Source organism: Notolepis coatsorum (assembly GCF_963971535.1).
Source record: "Notolepis coatsorum genome assembly, chromosome: 1".
Taxonomy (NCBI): domain Eukaryota; kingdom Metazoa; phylum Chordata; class Actinopteri; order Aulopiformes; family Paralepididae; genus Notolepis; species Notolepis coatsorum.
In genome coordinates, this window is record NC_140165.1 from 167,257,778 (window position 1) to 167,275,220 (window position 17,443).

Sequence of the window (17,443 nt, forward strand, 5' to 3'; positions counted from 1 at the left end):
GCAAACAATTATATAAATATTTATATGTAGTTAATAGAGACAAAGGTAGAATTCGACTTAATTAAGCATGTTTTATTAAGACATGTTTGTATAGTGCGGTCAGGTGGCGTAACGGAGATTGCGTTCGTCACCAACCCCAGAGACGCTGGATTCGCCTATTCGAATCCAGCTCACAGCTCCGGGGTTGTCACCAGCTTGGCTGGCCGCTCACACTAATACAATTGGCTGTATTAGAGGGTGGGAGAAGCTGGCGGGGTGGGTCCGGGTCGTTGTAAACAGCGACTCCTACAGTTCGGTCGGGGCGCCTGCTAAGCGCGGATGGGATCTAAGTGGCATAGGACCCCACGTGGTAGCCTCCACTCTCCCAGACCGACTGTGGGGGGTAAGTGCGCAGCGACCAGGAAGGGGATTGGGAATTGGCATAACGACTAACATTGGGATGGGAGAAAAATCTGAGGAAAAAGGAGGGGGAAAAAGATAAAAAAAATAAAATAAAAAAGACATGTTTGTATATGGGTCGGGACGCGTGTATCCTTTCGGCAACTGGCTTGTCCTTCCGCGTTGCTCTGATTGGCCAGCGATCTACGCTAGTTTCGCCCCTACGCCGGTATGAGCGTGCGCATGAGCCTAGATAATGCCCTTGCACACACGCAGGTTTTTGTTTTTGCCCCCACACGCTCGCAGGTTTTGCCCAGGTTTTGCCCCCAGCCCCCCACGCCGGTAGATAATAATAATAATAATAATGCGAGAGCCCTCGCACACACGCAGCAGGTTTAGATAATAATAATAATAATGCGAGAGCCCTCGCACACACGCTGAAATGGGTATCGCAGAACACGCCATATTAGCATGATAATACCTACCTGCATCAATGTTAATGCTATTGATGTAGACTCATCAAAGTATTTTTAAATGCTTTGTCTAATGAACTAGACTAAATATAGCCTATAGAACAGATTTTTAGAGCCTAATCTAAAACAGATTTTTTACACATTGGTTCAAACATGATCACGGAAGGTGACAACCCTAACATGTCATGTTGTGTCACAACTAGGGCTGCAACTAATGACTAATTTGGTAGTCGACTAATCTGCCAATAATTTTTTCGATTAGTCGACTAATCGAAAACCAATGTAAACAACAACAACAACAAAATTTTTTTTTTTTTTTTAATTACCTATCTTTGTGAAAGTGGCTTCTCAGCTCTGGTCCAGCTGAAGACAGAGCAGAGGAACAGATTGGACATTGAGCATGACCTCAGAGTTGCTTGTCTACCATCACCCCAGACTTTGAGACTCTTGTCAGGACCAAACAACAACATCATAACATGATCATCCCATAGCAAATTAAAATAATGACTCATGAAACATTTGAATTTGGATCTTTAAGCCACTTTAAATGAAAATGTATTTGAAGAACAATACAGCAATCACTCATAACAAGATAAATAAATTAAATAATACAAATTAAAGTGGAAGTGTACTTTAAATAACTTTTGTTTGCTGTGTGTGAGAGGAGTCCGTGTGTGTGTGTATGTGTGTGTGTCTTACTCTGATCGCTGTGTGAGTGAGAGGAGTGTGTGTACTGTGTAATTTGTGTGTGTGTCTTACTCTGATCGCTGTGTGAGTGAGAGGTGTGTACTGTGTAATTTGTGTATGTGTGTGTGTCTTACTCTGATCGCTGTGTGTGAGTGAGAGGAGTGTGAATGTGTGTGTGTCTTACTCTGATCGCTGTGTGTGAGAGAGAGGAGTGTGAATGTGTGTGTCTTACTCTGATCGCTGTGTGTGAGTGAGAGGAGTGTGTATGTGTGTGTGTCTTACTCTGATCGCTGTGTGTGAGTGAGAGGAGTGTGTATGTGTGTGTCTTACTCTGATCGCTGTGTGTGAGTGAGAGGAGTGCGTGTGTAATGTATTGTGTGTCTAGTCTGATCATCATCTCCTGCAGGGGAACAATGTTTTCAATGTCCAAAATGTGCTATGGGATCATCATGTTATGATGTTGTCTGGAACCCTGAGAAGCCACTCTCACAAAGATAGGTAGTGCACACATTTTTTTTTTTTATTTTTTTTTTATGGCTAATCGACGCAACAATTTCTCGTCGACGATTTTTTATAATCGACGTCGTCGATTATGTCGACTAATCGTTGCAGCCCTAGTCACAACAGAATGAGTAGGTGAGTGTTAGGCCTCAGGGAACAAACTTAACTTCTTGACTTACCAGCCATTTGGCTGGTAGATTTTAAAAACTACCAGCCGGGCAGATTTTTTACTAGCCAAAAATCCAATTAGTATTTATATTGTAACGTTTGGCCACTTTAAATCATTGAACAGAGAGAGAGAGGTTTGATTGATTGATTGAAAAGTTTATTAACAGATTGCAGAATGGGTACAGTACAGTACAGCTCAATACATACAATTGTTAAGGGGATGCAGACCAGAGAGGGACTTTCGTCTTGTTTACATCAGGGTCCCCCATTTTCAATTCATCATAACATATATGACATACATGACATACAGATAGACAGTACTGCTACATCTATACATTTATGACATACCAGATTTGCAAATACAGTACTGTTTGTGATACAAAAAGAGTCCAGAAAAAAAGAGTATATACATTTGACGTAGAAACTGTACATTGGATTGGGTAGGTGGGGGTGGGGGGGACTGTACATTGGAGGTGGTTGGGTGGGTGGGGGGGTTGGGTAGGAGTGGGGGGGGAGGTTGGGTAGGAGGGGTGGGTGGGGGACACTGTACAACTGTACAAACAAAACTGTACATTGGAATATTGACAAGACCATACTTGGTAATTTACTGTACATTGGAGGGGGTTGTGTTCGGACATTTACAGGGGCCAGTTTCGAGTTGCAGTCTCCCTTAGGTGTTTTTTGAGTGTTTTTGAAAGTGGGTAGTGATTCACATTCCTTTACAGCTTTGGGTAGGGCGTTCCACATTGATGTGGCATAATTGCGAAACGTGTTTAGTCCCTTGTTTGAGCCGAATCTGGGTTTAACATGATTTGTGGAGCTCCCTCTGGTGTTGTGATCGTGGTATTCACTGACCTAGAGCCATATGAAATCCGTTTTATTATTTTCCAAATTCCATTTTATTTTTTCCCAAATTCCATTTTTTCCGTTTTAATATTTCAGAATTCTGTATTTTGCCTTTTATGCTCATTTTACCATCAGAAATAGTGTCTAATAAGTGGGAATGAATAAATGTCCACAATTGAATAAGATATAACAGTCCATTTAATGTTTTTAAGTGCTGCAACTCAGAAATACAGTTCAATTTTACACAATATTTTTCAATTAATATTGTGACAAAATAAAAATACATATTTCAAGTGTAAACAATAGATACAGCTAGCTACTACTGACATTATCACAATGACAATGTCAGTAACCTAGCTATATCTATTATATTGTGATGAAATATAGTAATGCATAATTTAGGCACCTTTAGTTTAGTTTATTTCGTTTATAAAGGACCGTGTATAATGGCAATCGTTTGCATTAAACAAATGGATGGGTGCACTAGATTTAGCAAGAAGCTATCATTTCCATCTATAGTCCTATGTACTGTAACGTTTCATAGCTATTTAAGTTTATTTAGATTATAAAGGGCAGTGTATAATGACAATCGTTTGCATTAAACAAATCGATGGGTGCACCAGATTTAGCTAGAACTTCTAGAAGCTATCATTTCCATAGATAGTCCTATAACGTTACATAGCTATTTAAGTGTATTTAGTTTATAAAGGGCAGTGTATAATGACAATCGTTAACCAAATGGATGTGTGCACTAGATTTAGCTAGAAGCTAAACGTCCTAACGTTATAGCTATTTAATCACAATAGTGTCGCAAGTGTTTTTGCGGGTCCAGTCCACGGAACGTTGACAGAATTAGCAAAACACCTTATCACCGGAGGCATAAAAGTCATTAGGATACTGTTCTGCTCTGAATTGAGGGCTTATTGTGGAATAGTTTAGCTTCTTGACGATGTTAACACTGAAGCAGCCAGACGCTTGAGCACCGCGGCTGTGTTGTGTGTAACACGCTGTAGAGTCCCCGCCTCCCCGGTCGTGTGTGCACCAAACGTTCCACCCAAAAACGAAATTTCAGTCCAGATTAGGCCAAATTCTGCAATATTCCACGTTTTGCAGTTGATTCCATTTTTATTGGTTAATTCCGCGATTCCGTCCGCGATTCCGTGAACGCGGATTTCATATGGCTCTACACTGACCTTTGGGAAGTATTTTGACATGTACATGGGTACCTTGGTCGTGTAGTGTATCTTGTAGACCAGGCCCATTGCAAGTTGCTGTACTCTGTCGTCTACTCTAAGCCATCCTAGGTTGTCAAAGTGGGCAGGGGTGAGGTGGGTTCTAGGAGTAAGGTCAAGCAGTAGTCTGACCAGTTTGTTTTGAGACGTTTGTAATTTTGTTTTTAGCGCCTTTGAGGTGCTTTGGTACCATGAGGTGCAAGCATAGTCGTAGTAGTACCCTTGAATGAGTGCTCCTGCCAGAGTCTTCAGGGTATTCTTGTTTACCAGTGAGGAGATCCGGTACAAGAATCGAGTTCGTTGGTTGACTTTTTTTATTACATTGGATGCCATTTTGTCACAGGAAAGATTTGCCTCTAGGATGGAACCCAGGTAGGTAATATCTTCTTTCCTTGTGACAATATTGTCACCCACTGTAACTGAGAAGCCGTCGGTCTTGCTGAGTTTGTTATTTGAACCGAAGAGAATGGACTCTGTTTTGCCCATGTGTAATGATAGTTTGTTATCAGCGAGCCATATGCAGATTTTGCCTAGTTCTGAGCTGAGAGAGAGAGGTAGATAGATAGATAGATAGATAGATAGATAGATAGATAGATAGATAGATAGAGAAGGCAGGCCTGAAAACCTACCTGTTCAAAAAGGCCTTTGACTGTTAGCTTTTTATTTTAATTTTATTGCGCTTTTGTTTTAAAATTGTCTGTTTATACTATGTTTTTAATTAACTATGTTCTATTTTTATCTTATTTTTATTCTGTATTTTATTTTATTTGTTTGACTAATAACTATTTTATTTCAATTTTTTTTAACTGTTTTAACCATGTAGTGTAGCACTTTGGGATCCCAGTGAACAAAAAGTACATTACAAATCCAATCTATTATTATTATTATGTGTGACTGCCGCCCTGGCGGACATCTGTGCTCTACTGAGTGCACCTTTCTAGTCTAGAGAGAGCGCTGATTCTCCGTAGCTGAGCAGCCTCAGAGCAGGGTTGCATTTTGTCAACACAAGTTGGAACCCTGGAGGAAGCGATATAAGGAAACGAATTGCCAATAAATGTAAAGTTATCTTTGAACCTGTTGCAGGGAATATGCCTCCACATATTTGGTCAAATCAAATTCGAAATAGTAAAATATCAGAGCACAATCAAAAACGCGATTGCAGGGTTTTCTTGTAGGCTAAAGAACGGGTGATGTAAGACCTCATGTGCGTCTCATGTTACAAACTTGACCGTGAGCAGAGCGCATCTCATTTACATTTAAAGGTACACACACACGCACACACACACACACAGTTTCAACTCACCACCGGCGCATCATATTGATGCCGAGCACAGCCGAGTGAGCTGACTCATTACCTGCCGGCCGATGCAGTGTATTTTGTTAGCCGCCAGGTGGCGGGCAGACCTTAAATTATAGGCGTCAACCAATAAATCTACAAGCCAATGGCGCTGGGCGTGTAACTATTTTGTACCCTGTTAGGCCTACAGAAAGTGTAATCTATTGATTGACTTGCGCAACCTAGTTAATTCGGTAGAAGAGTCTGGTGGGCGAGATTATGCATGACCAGCCTGTGATCTAAAAACTCCTGCCTGTGGCTGAATAATGAGGACCATATTACCTATGTGTTGATGGAATCACATTAATATAGAGATGAAAACAATACAATACGTTATTTCAATTGATATGAATAGCTAGTTACGTTAATATAGAGATGAACGTGGCGGCTACGTGGCGTAGTGGGCAAGGCGCTCGCCACGAATGACGGAGACGCTGGGCTTGCCTGTTCGAGCCCAGCGCTCCACATTGCTTTCAGTTTAGCTGGTCGTCCGTACTAATACACATTGGCCGTATTAGGGGGTGGGAAACTGATGGGTGGGGATCGGGCGTTGTGGACAGCGACTCCTACAGGTCGGTTGGTGCGCCTGCGCAGTAGAATCAGGAAGTGTCGGGGGCAGCGTGAGCCTCCCACGCGTTACTCCTCGCCACTGAGAGATCGAGCTGCGCAGGTGAAAAGATGCGACTGCTGTTACCTCAAGTACCGGAGGGGACTTGTGCTATGTATGACTTAGTCCACATTGCAGCCGGCTTGTGGGAGGCAAGAAACGGCGTATGTGACAGGGGAGGGTTGAATTGGATGATACGAAATTGGGATGGGAGAAAAAAATTGAAAAAATGGGAGAAAAAGTGGATAAAAAAATATATAGAGATGAACGTTATTTCGATTGATATGAATAGCTAGTTACGTTAATATAGAGAGATGATAAATTAATTAAACGTAAAAAAAAAAAAAAATAATTGAACTAAGAGTGATTTGAACTTGTGACCATAGGCTCCACAGCAAGCTGACGAACGAGTTGAGCTAAGTGCGTCGATGTTAAAACTGAGTGACGAATGCATAATTTACACTTGTGCCAATTGCGTGCGTTTGTCTAAGTATTATTATTATTATTATGCAAAACCTGTGTGTGAGGGTTCTCGCATTATTATTATTATTATTATTATTATCTACCGACATGGGGGCAAAACCTGCGTGTGTACGAGGGCTCGCGCATTATTATTATTATTATCTAGGCTCGCGTTATTATTATTATTATCTAGGCAAAACCTGCGTGTGTGCGAGGGCGCACGCATTATTATTATTATTATCTAGGCTCATGCGCATGCGCTCGCTCATACCGGCGTAGGGGCGAAACTAGCGTAGATTGCTGGCCAATCAGAGCAACGCGGAAGGACAAGCCAGTTGCCGAAAGGATACACGCGGTCGGGACACTGCTGCTGACTGGGTGTCTTATCAAACACAGGTAAAACTATAGAGAATAGTCGGTGCTGTAAAGTTTAAACCTTTTAAAATCTTAGACAAACTAAACACTTTGCTTTTATGAAATATTGTAACCTGTCATTTGAGGCTTTATAAAAGCAGCAAGTTGTATTCAACACAGAGAGGAGTTAATGAGGAATCTCGATGTGCTTGTTGTAGTTAAGAAAGAGAGGCGGAGTTAATGAGGCATATGACGTCCGTTGCATTGGAGGCACAAGATTTTTTAAAGGTCCCATGCATTGCTATTCCTTGCACTATTTGGGCAACTTTACACAGTTCCTGTCAGTCTATGGAACACATCTGTAAAGTTTCTTTAAAAAAAATGCATTGTTTTATATTTTTAATCAAGTAGCCTACTCAAAAGCAAAAATTTTCTACCTCAGGATTTCATGCGGTTTGTGCTGGGCTCTGCCCATAAGCGCTTTGAGTGACAGTCACCCACACAGTCTGCGAATGGCGGTTAAGCAAACTAATTGTGCATTTTATGAAAGAAGCATGAAAGTTTCAGCATATCATCTACATACCCCAAGGTTTGATTTCAGACGAGGAAACACGTTCAGACTGACCTCTGGTGACCTTGAGGGGTCATTGACCTCAGCATTGCATTTTTCCACTTTTCGTCCCATTATTCTCCTTTATAATAATATATGTTTGTTAAAATGGCAGTTTTGGTCTAATAAAGAGACATTCAGTTGCTCAGCCATGGCCTTGTGTCCATGTGTCAGTTTGTTGCATGATTTTGATGAGTGTTTATCATGTTCTTATTGATCAAATACTATTTCTAGCTGTTGATGAATGAAATGTTGTTGATGATGAATGAAATGAAATACAGTTAGATAGCTAGCAACTAGCTAGTTAGCTAGCCATTGTGTAATGTTAAGGTGCTCCCATGGTCGAGCGGACTCGACTCTTTGAGCTTTCATAGTCGAGCGTATCTCCGTGGACCAATTTCCTACATGTCTCGCGCCAGTTTACAAACATTTTCCCACGCTGTTCAACTTCTGTCATGTCGTCGTCATCCGATGTCAAAATAAAGAGTTATCTCCGTTTCCAATATTTCGATAATAAAACTGGCAGTTTTACACACTTCATTTAGAAAAGCCATTCTCTTTTGCGAGTGAAAAAGCGAGTGGTCAGAATAAAATGCAAATCGGCGTCACATTAAATGCAGGTCGATGTCAACCAAAACGCTGAGCAGCGTTTTGTGACACCAAGTGAGCGGCGCGGACATCCGCGCATTAGAAAATTGGAGCTTTGCACTTGGAGTCCGCTTTGGGTCTGCTTTGAGTCTGCTCCGTGTACGGTCCGCTCGACTATGGGAGCACCTTTAGCCAATCCACCTCCAACCTCTTCACCATTAATTCCTCCAAAGAGCTAGCTACTGGCAAGGCAGCCTACGACACTCTTCAGCAATTTGATGCAACACTGTGCCTGCATCATGTCAAAACGCCATATCCTGATTGATCCAGCCCAGCCTTCTACATCTAAGAAGCTGCATTGCCCCACTAACTGGGAACTCTGTGCTCTCTGCCAAGTGGAAACAAGGGAAGCTTTGCAATGCCCTGCCCGCTCGAGCAAGCCACCACTAGGCAGTGGTTATGTGTCATTGGCCAGGCATCTTCTTGAATTTCAAGAATTTGGACAGATACCCGCTGAGCTGGACCTAAACAGGCCCACCAAGTTACTGCTGCTAGCCTGTACAAGCTACTGCCCCTGGCCTCCAATCAGCACTGCATACCTGAAGCGGACCCTCCAACATTTGAAGAATGGTGCCTACAGCGAGTCAGGGAAAGTGTGCATTTTGACTACTGGTTGAAAACCTTCACTTGAGGTCCTCATGCTCATATACGTCAGATCACTGCAGGAGGGCTACGTTCAGCTCTATGTGGAAACCCTCACACAGCTACTACCCTGGATGTTTGCTCTGGACCACACTCATTACTACAGGTGGCTATCAGTGCATGTCTGTGACATGATGGTCCTCTCTGATAAACATCCAGCCATCCTGGAGGAGTTCCGTGTTGGAAAGTTTGTTGTGCATAAAACAAGTCACAAATTCTCTGCTATTGGGGCGGCTAAGTGGCGCAGTGGGCAAGGTGCTCGCCACCAATGCAGGAGATGCTGGGTTCGAGCCCAGCTCTCTGCGTTGCTACCAGCTTGGCTGGTCGTTCATACTAATACAATTGGCAGTGTTAGGGGGTGGGAAGCTGGTGGGTGGGGATCGGACGTTGTGGACAGCGACTCCTACAGGTCGGTTGGTGCGCCTGCGCAGTAGAGTCGGGAAGCGACGGGGGCGGCGTGTCCCTCCCACGCGTTACTCCTCGCTGCTGAGAGATCGCGCTGTACAGGTGAAAAGATGCGACGGCTGCCTCCTCGAGTACCGGAGGGGACATGTGATGCAAGGCTTCGTCCACATTGCAGCCGGCTTGTGGGAGGCATGGCCTAACAACGTTCGAGACAGGGGAGGGTAGAATTGGACAATACGAAATTGGGGACGGGAGAAAAATAGAAAAATGGGAGAAAAAGTAGATAAAAAATAATGTCTCTGCTATTGCAATTGACCACTGCCACAAAACGGAACAACGCACTCATCAAAGGATGACAGATACCCTGCCCAAGAACAAATTGCCTCTGTTCAGCTGCCCAGTGAAAACAGTCAAAGCAGAAGATACAACTTGAAGCGTGATTGCAATCTCTTCTCGCGGCTGTATATGGCTTGCCAAACACGTGATGGCAATCTGGATCAGTTCTTCAAGCATGAGAACCAGGAAGCACCACCATCATGACAAACTAATAAAAAACATGCATGTAGTCACTGTGTGTTGTTGTAGCCACCGGGTAAATCACGCGTTTGTCATGACAAACCAATTACATAATCCAACATGTGTAAAGGCACAACATATTCCAGTTAACGGTATATTTTTTTAATTATTCGTTACGGCGCAATCAATACTTCCATGCGTTTGGGACCTCCATGTTTTGGGGGTATTCATCAGAAAAATCGGATCCGGGATTCGGCTCCCATCAGTCGGGCAAGAACTGCGGGTTTTCAGCCTCTCTCCTCTCTCCTGGAGCTTAAGGGGGAGCCGCGCTCGCCCAATCAGAGAAACGCGGAAGGCACTCGGCCAATCAGAGAAACGCAGAAGCGCATGTTGGTTGCCGAAAGTGTTCACGCGACCAGGCCAGGAAACAAAGTAGGCAACATTTACATTTACATTTAGTCATTTAGCTGACGCTTTTATCCAAAGCGACTTATAAGTTCTGTACGACAAGACAGCAAGAAGGGTACATCTCTATCAGCTGAGTAACAATGTTCATCAAAGTGTTGCGTGTTACAGTGTAGGTTAGTTTATTAGGACAAGTGCGTGACAGTAAGGTTAGTCAGGTTTTTTTTTTTTTTTTTAATATATCATTTCAGATAATGGTTGAAGAAGTGAGTCTTTAGTCGACGGCGAAAGATTGGATGGGATTCAGCTGTCCTAACTGGGATGGGTAGTTCATTCCACCATTGTGGGGCAAGGACTGAGAATAGGCGGCTTCTCTTTGATGACCCTCCGGGAGCTTAGATAGGAGTAGATCTGAGGCGGCCAGAAGATGCAGAGCGTAGGGGTCTTGAGGGTGTGTAGTTAGAGACCATTGACCGGAGGTAGGCGGGAGCGGTTCCCTTTGCCGCACGGTATGCTAAGTCGAGGGCCTTGAAGCGGATACGTGCAGCAATGGGGAGCCAGTGCAGGTCCCTAAGAAGTGGGGTGACATGGGCCGACTTCGGTAGGTTTGAGATCAGGCGGGCCGCTGCGTTTTGAATGAGTTGAAGAGGCTTGATGGCAGTGGCCGGAAGGCCAGCAAGCAGTGCATTGCAGTAGTCGAGGCGGGAGATGACTGTTGATTGGACGAGGAGTTGGGTGGCTTCTTTTGTCAGGAAGGGGCATATCCTTCTGACGTTGCTCAGGAGGAATCTGCAAGTTCTGGTTGTCGCTGCGATGTGAGCAGAGAAGTTCAACTGGTCGTCGAGGACAACACCAAGGTTCTTGGCGGTCGGGGACGCGGTCACAGCTGCATTCTTGACTGTGATGGAGAGGTCGGTCAGGGGGGAGGATTTGGCCGGCAGGTGGAGCAATTCTGTTTTGTTTAGGTTCAGTTTGAGGTGGTTGCATGGACAACATGACAGATTACATTAAAGACAAAAGACAGATTGATAAGACGAGCATGAATAACCACCAACAGCGACAGTAGTGGAAGTAGTCCACTAGATGGTGGTACAGGATTACGGATGGTAGCAGGGTGAGAAGAGAGCTGACCAAGGAAGACTGAGGGAAGGAGGGGTGCAGGGAAGGGTCTCTGAATTGGAGGGGGACGTGGCCAGGTTGAATAGGCGGATTGTGACACTTGGTACAAAAGCAGACCTCTTGCACTGCATAATGATTGATGACACTGACTCACAACCTCCTCCTGTGGTTGATGCTGTGTTCCTTGATGGTGCAGCTGTGGTCCAGGTTTCTGAATCCTGGTCCAGCAAAGACCTTCCAGGACTATGCAGATAGTGTCTTTGAGCCATATGCAAAATCCCAATTTGAGAAAACAAGGCGTCTTGATGTTATCTGGGACATCTATATCCCAGACAGTCTGAAAGGAACCACCCGACAGAAGAGAGGGAAGGGAATCAGGAGACGGGTGATGCCTACCACTGCACTGCCAAAGCACTGGAAAGACTTCCTGCATGTTGATGAGAACAAAATAGAATTGTTTGGATTCCTCTCTCAGCAAATTACAGTAGATGAGAGAAAAGAAGTTTACGCAACTCATGGCAAAATGGTGCTCTGCTCTCCTCCCCAGTGTGACGTGACAAATCTCACCCCATGTGCTCACGAGGAAGCAAACAGACGCTTGCTTCTGCATATGTCGGATGCTGTTCAGAAGGGTTTCAAGAAGGTGACTATTCGTACTGTTGACACCGATGTTGTAGTCCTGGCCGTGGCCATGTTTAGGAAGATCAAGCCAGAGGAAATGTGGATTGCTCTTGGTAGTCGAACCAACCTCGGATATATTGGCGTTCATGAAATAGCCAGCAAGCTGGGTCCAAGTACCTGTGCTGCTCTCTCATTGTTCCACGCACTCACAGGATGTGACAGTCTCAGCATTTGCTGGAAGAGGAAAGAAAACAGCATGGCAGACTTGGAAGGCTTTCCCTGAAGTGTGAGGCTTTCAATGTGCTCCTGCAGATGCAGGATGATGCGAGTGAGCTGGCCAAGTCATGGTTGGAGCGCTTTGTCGTATTGATGTATGACGGGACAAGCGAAACCACAGAGGTAAATGAAGCTATAAAAGAGCTCTTCACTCAAAATCCAGAGCTCTGGAGAAAATGCCCCCAACGAAGGCTGCACTAGAGCAACACATTAAGCGTGCCAGCTATCAGGCCAATGTTTGGAGCAATGCCTTGGAACCTGACCCTCAGCTGCCAAGCCCTGCTGATTGGGGCTGGGTGAAAGAAGAAATGGGATGGCAGCCACTGTGGACCACCCTTCCAGAAGCATCACAGAGCTGCTATGAACTGATCCATTGTGGTTGCAAGAAAGGGTGTGCAACACGCTGCAAGTGGAAAAAGGCTGCCCTCAAGTGTACTGCCCTTTGCTCTCATGCTCAGGAGACTGTTAGGCCTCACTAATGATGTCATTGTAGGGCAGGTACTACTTACTACAACTAGGGTAGGTTAAGAGATGTCAACTGTTCAATCAAATTTAACACTCATATTGTTGAAAGTCCTTTTTTGAGTCTTTGTGTTTGTGTGAGGTGTGTTTGTATGACATGAAACCCAATTGCCATATCCTATACAGCTGATTTAATCTATTAAAGCACTTTTATGATGACCAGTGGGTTCCACAACTCTTCTTTTTGATATAATACCTGTGCCTGGAAAAAAGTTAAAAAATAACATGTTTTTGAGAGCCCAAAATGTGTACAGCCTCTGACAAGTTCCAGAGGTAAATTCAGAAGTGTTTCCACTAGGGATGTCCGATATTATCGGCCGATATCTGCATTAAAATGTGATATCGGAAAATATCGGTATCTGTTTAAAAGAAATACTTTTTTTATTTTTTACATTTCTATAACCTTTATTTACCCAGGCAAGCAAGTAAGAACAAATTCTGATTTTATTTATTGTCAAAAGTATGCATAATGTTGAGATGTGTATAATGTTGAGATGTGTAATGTTAATTACCTGAAATTATTCCATTTTTTTGGGGGGGGGGAAACCCTGCATATATCCGTATCGTTGATATTGGTATCGGAAATTAAGAGTTGGACAATATCGGTATCGGTAAAAAAGCCAATATCGAGCATCCCTAGTTTCCACATCTGAAAACAAACTTCATGGTATATAGAAACACTGTAGAAAGTTTCATGCTTCTTTCATAAAATGCACAATACCTTCCATATATGAGCTTATCTGCCCCACTAAGATAGAGAGATTGATGGGGATACTAATTAATTTTGCCGCGGGGGGGGCATAATCCCACGGGACAATGCATTGGTAACTTGTTTCAAATGACAATATATACCTCTGTGAATATTATTGCACAGATCGGAATACGGGCGTGCACGTGGGAGCATGCGCAAAGATATTTTGACAGTGATATGGAGTGACGGGAGAAGACCCATCCCTGCGTGTCTCTCCTCCTGCTGTTCTTCCTGTTCTCGTCGTAGATGATCTGTGTACCACGCTGCGGTGCCTGGCCTCACTGGGAGGAGATATGGGGCAGCGTTCTGGCCCCTGCTGCTTAGCTGCCTCCTCCTCCAGTCTGCCTCTCTTCATCTCCGGCCTGTCCTCCGTCTTCTCCTGCCTGTCTCCTGGTCGAGGGTCGTCTGGTGGTCTCGTCTCGCACGTCTGAGGGGCTGCTGCTGGCATCTCTCCCCTGATTCAGATGCGCCACAGACAGCTGGTGTGAATGTCTGGATCTTCTGCACCGTCTCTTTTCTTCTCCATGTCTCCTTTCCTCCTTCTGATGTCAGGAGTTCTCGTTCCGTCCTTCTTGGTTGGTCAGCTGGCCCAAATCAATCTCAGCAGCGCCTCCACTTGTTAGGTTATCAAACCATCCCAAGTCCTTTAGATTGATATATATGACCAGATATTCAAGGTACAAAGTTGTATTTCAAACGGAGTCTTTATTGTCGTTCACACAGAAGAGAACAGTCGCCCTCCAGCGCTTTCACGGGGCTCAGTCTCGCACAGAATGAGGACACACATGACTTTATACCTCTCGTGGACAAAGAGAAAAGGGAGGGGTGTGTGTGTGTGCTTGTCTGTGTGTGTAAACGAGGGGGCTAGGGGGTAATGGGCCTGGCTGGGCGGTCACTAATCTAAACAATTGCCATATATGGTCTGTGTGTGTTGAAAAAGGGACTGGGGATAACGACTTCCATATGTACGGAGAGAGAGACAGAGATGTACGGGGGGCCCCGCTAAGGGTGCGGTCCTACAGCCTGCACATTGGGGAGACAATAGATATAAGATATTCGACATCAATGAACTAAAACCATCAGGCACACACACATTTACACACACTCCTGCGCCGCGGTCCCTCTCTCTCTCTCTCTCGCTCTCGCTCGCTCGTTCTCTGCTGTCTGTCGCACCCTCTGTTTGAGGAAGTAATTTCACTGCTCTGTTGAGCGAATTGTGGGCGGTGACTACAACCAGTAGTATTCACGTCAGCAAAACGGTCAAATCAGAATGGCTTGAGTGAGGGAAGATCTCGTGAACTCGAGACTAGACTGATGAGTCAATATGATAATTAGAGACGGAGACCACATTGATATAATCCCCCATTGCTAGGAAACAATGCTAAACACTGGAAAAGGCTATTTATAATGCATGGGACCTTTAAATATATATTATTTTTTGTCCCCGTTCGAATCCCGTGCCCATTGAACGAAGCTTCGAAGTATTTAAGACAGCCCTATTGTTTTCTGCTCCCAACAGTCTGACCCTATCTTGTTTTCTGCTCCTAGGCAGTTGTCCAGAGGTGTGAGAGCCGGGAAGGAAGAGGTGGAAGAGGAGTGTGTTTTTACAGTAATAACAGAACAGACTGCTGCGGGAACAGCCATGACATCATCAGACGGAGACAGACCTGCTGCAACATTGTCCGACAGAGATGCAGCCGTGACATCATCAGAAAGCGCATCAGGAGTGACATCAGAGTGTGTGGGGGAGGGGCTGGAAGAGGCGTGGTTTGAGGAGGCGATGGACGGTAGCACGTCCCTGGTCAAGGAGGAGAAATCCAACGCACCCCGGTAGGAAACACACCTAATATCACAGTCTATTCTACATGTCAACCATCTAAACCAGTCTATTCTACATGTCAAACATCTGAACCACAGTATATTCTACATGTCAACCATCTGAACCAGTCTATTCTACATGTCAAACATCGGAACCACAGTATATTCTACATGTCAACCATCTGAACAGTCTATTCTACATGTCAACCATCTAAACCAGTCTTCTACATGTCAAACATCATAACCAGTCTATTCTACATGTCAACCATCTGAACCACAGTCTATTCTACATGTCAGACATCTGAACATTTGAACCATTCACTTCACTTGTCTCTGTCTCTTGTCTCTCTCTCACAGTAGGTTACCAGACCATGTGATATTATTACCAGGAGGTAATAACCGGTACTGTGTGTTGGATGTGGAGGAGAGACCAGGTGTTAAGGTCCTGACTGTTTCCTGCTACCGAGCCTTGCAGCCCACTGAGACCTGCCTGCTCCGAGATGGATGGTCGGTACTGTGTGTGTGCCGCAAGGTTATTAGTTAACTGAAGCTAAACTAGAAACTAAAATTCGGTGTGAAAAAACATATTTTATTATTATTATTATTATTATTATTATAAAACATTTCCAAATGATCCAAACCATCAATGGTGTACAATAGTGGAGGTCAATAGCACTCATAACGGTGGACCCTCAGAGAATACCACAAAACGACTGTACTGAGAGATGGTGATATGAGACCTACAGTATACGGCATCAAGCCAAGCAAAGACAAAATAATGTAGCATAACATAATAGAAAAGCAACACAGTATTCCTTATAAAAGGACTCACAGGGAAGTTACATCAAGGGTGAGAATATCCTCATTGAGACCTGGAAAGGAAGTGGCCCTGAGGGTTTCTATCCAACAAGTCTCCCATTAAAGGAGATATTTGAGTCTGGCCCACAGCCATCTAATGCTATTTTATACAATACAATTAAAAACATGATATAGCTAGGGCTGACCTTCGAAGCTTTTTTTGGCAATCGAAGCTTCAGGGCCGAGCTTCGATTTTAATTTGAAGCTTCGGATTTTTTTTATTATTATTTTTTTTTTATGTTGTGGGACTTGTACAGCACTTTGGTAAACTTTGTTGTTTTTAAATGTGCTCTATAAATAAAGTGGATTGGATTAATGAATTAAGTAGCCCCTTTCGTGACTGTGACGCAGCCAACAAGGTTTCACTCGGCGTGTGATTTAATTCAAGGTGGATCGCTGTTGTTGTTTGAACAACTTCAGATTTCATGGGAACTACCAATCCCCCAAATCAAGAATGTTTAAGATGAATGAAGTAAGATTTTGATTATTTGAAATATGGCCTGTGTAGACTAAACTATGCACAGAATTATGTCAGTCTACAAGGTCCGGATTCTACATGGTCCGGCAATGTAGACCTTGTAGACTCCACTACAGACCAATTATCAGTGAATGTTCATGCATTTTTAAGAAGGGCTACTTCCACAAAAAAACAAAGAACTCACCAAAACATCTCAGTAGCACCTTATCTAAATGTTTTATTTCATATATGGAGATTGATATTTATTTATGTATTGCATGCATTTCTACATTTTATTTCCTATTTTGTTTATTCATCCCAGTATCTTTCTTTCTTATGTGTGGAATTCTACAAGGCATGTAGGTGTATATGTGTTTGAGGATGATATCCTTCAAACAGGCAATAGTGATGATATAATTTATTTTATTTCCTATTTTGTTTATTCATCCCAGTATCTTTCTTTCTTATGTGTGGAATTCTACAAGGCATGTAGGTGTATATGTGTTTGAGGATGATATCCTTCAAACAGGCAATAGTGATGATATAATTTGGGCAGTGCTGAGCTGGGTTACTTTCCTCCAGTGTATTTGTCCCCCGGCCCCACCCAATGGCCCCATGCACACACACACACACACACACACACCACACACCACACACCACACACCACACACCACACACCACACACACCACACACCACACACCACACACACAACACACACACACACACAAATCAAATCTTTATTTTTATTTA

General features: G+C 43.8%; 1 protein-coding gene across 4 annotated transcripts in view; it reads left to right on the plus strand.

The window, feature by feature from the left end:
* dna2 (DNA replication helicase/nuclease 2) overlaps window positions 1-17,443 on the plus strand; it is a 137,118-nt gene that overhangs the window by 47,242 nt on the left and 72,433 nt on the right. For all 4 annotated transcript variants that reach the window (XR_014620191.1, XM_084323615.1, XM_084323616.1 and 1 more), the window contains exons 4-5: window positions 15,108-15,389; window positions 15,735-15,884. Coding sequence is in view for 3 of the 4 variants with exons in the window: in XM_084323615.1 (XP_084179741.1) it covers window positions 15,108-15,389; window positions 15,735-15,884 (432 nt within the window). In the remaining variant the exon portion in view is untranslated. The remainder of the gene's footprint in view (window positions 1-15,107; window positions 15,390-15,734; window positions 15,885-17,443) is intronic.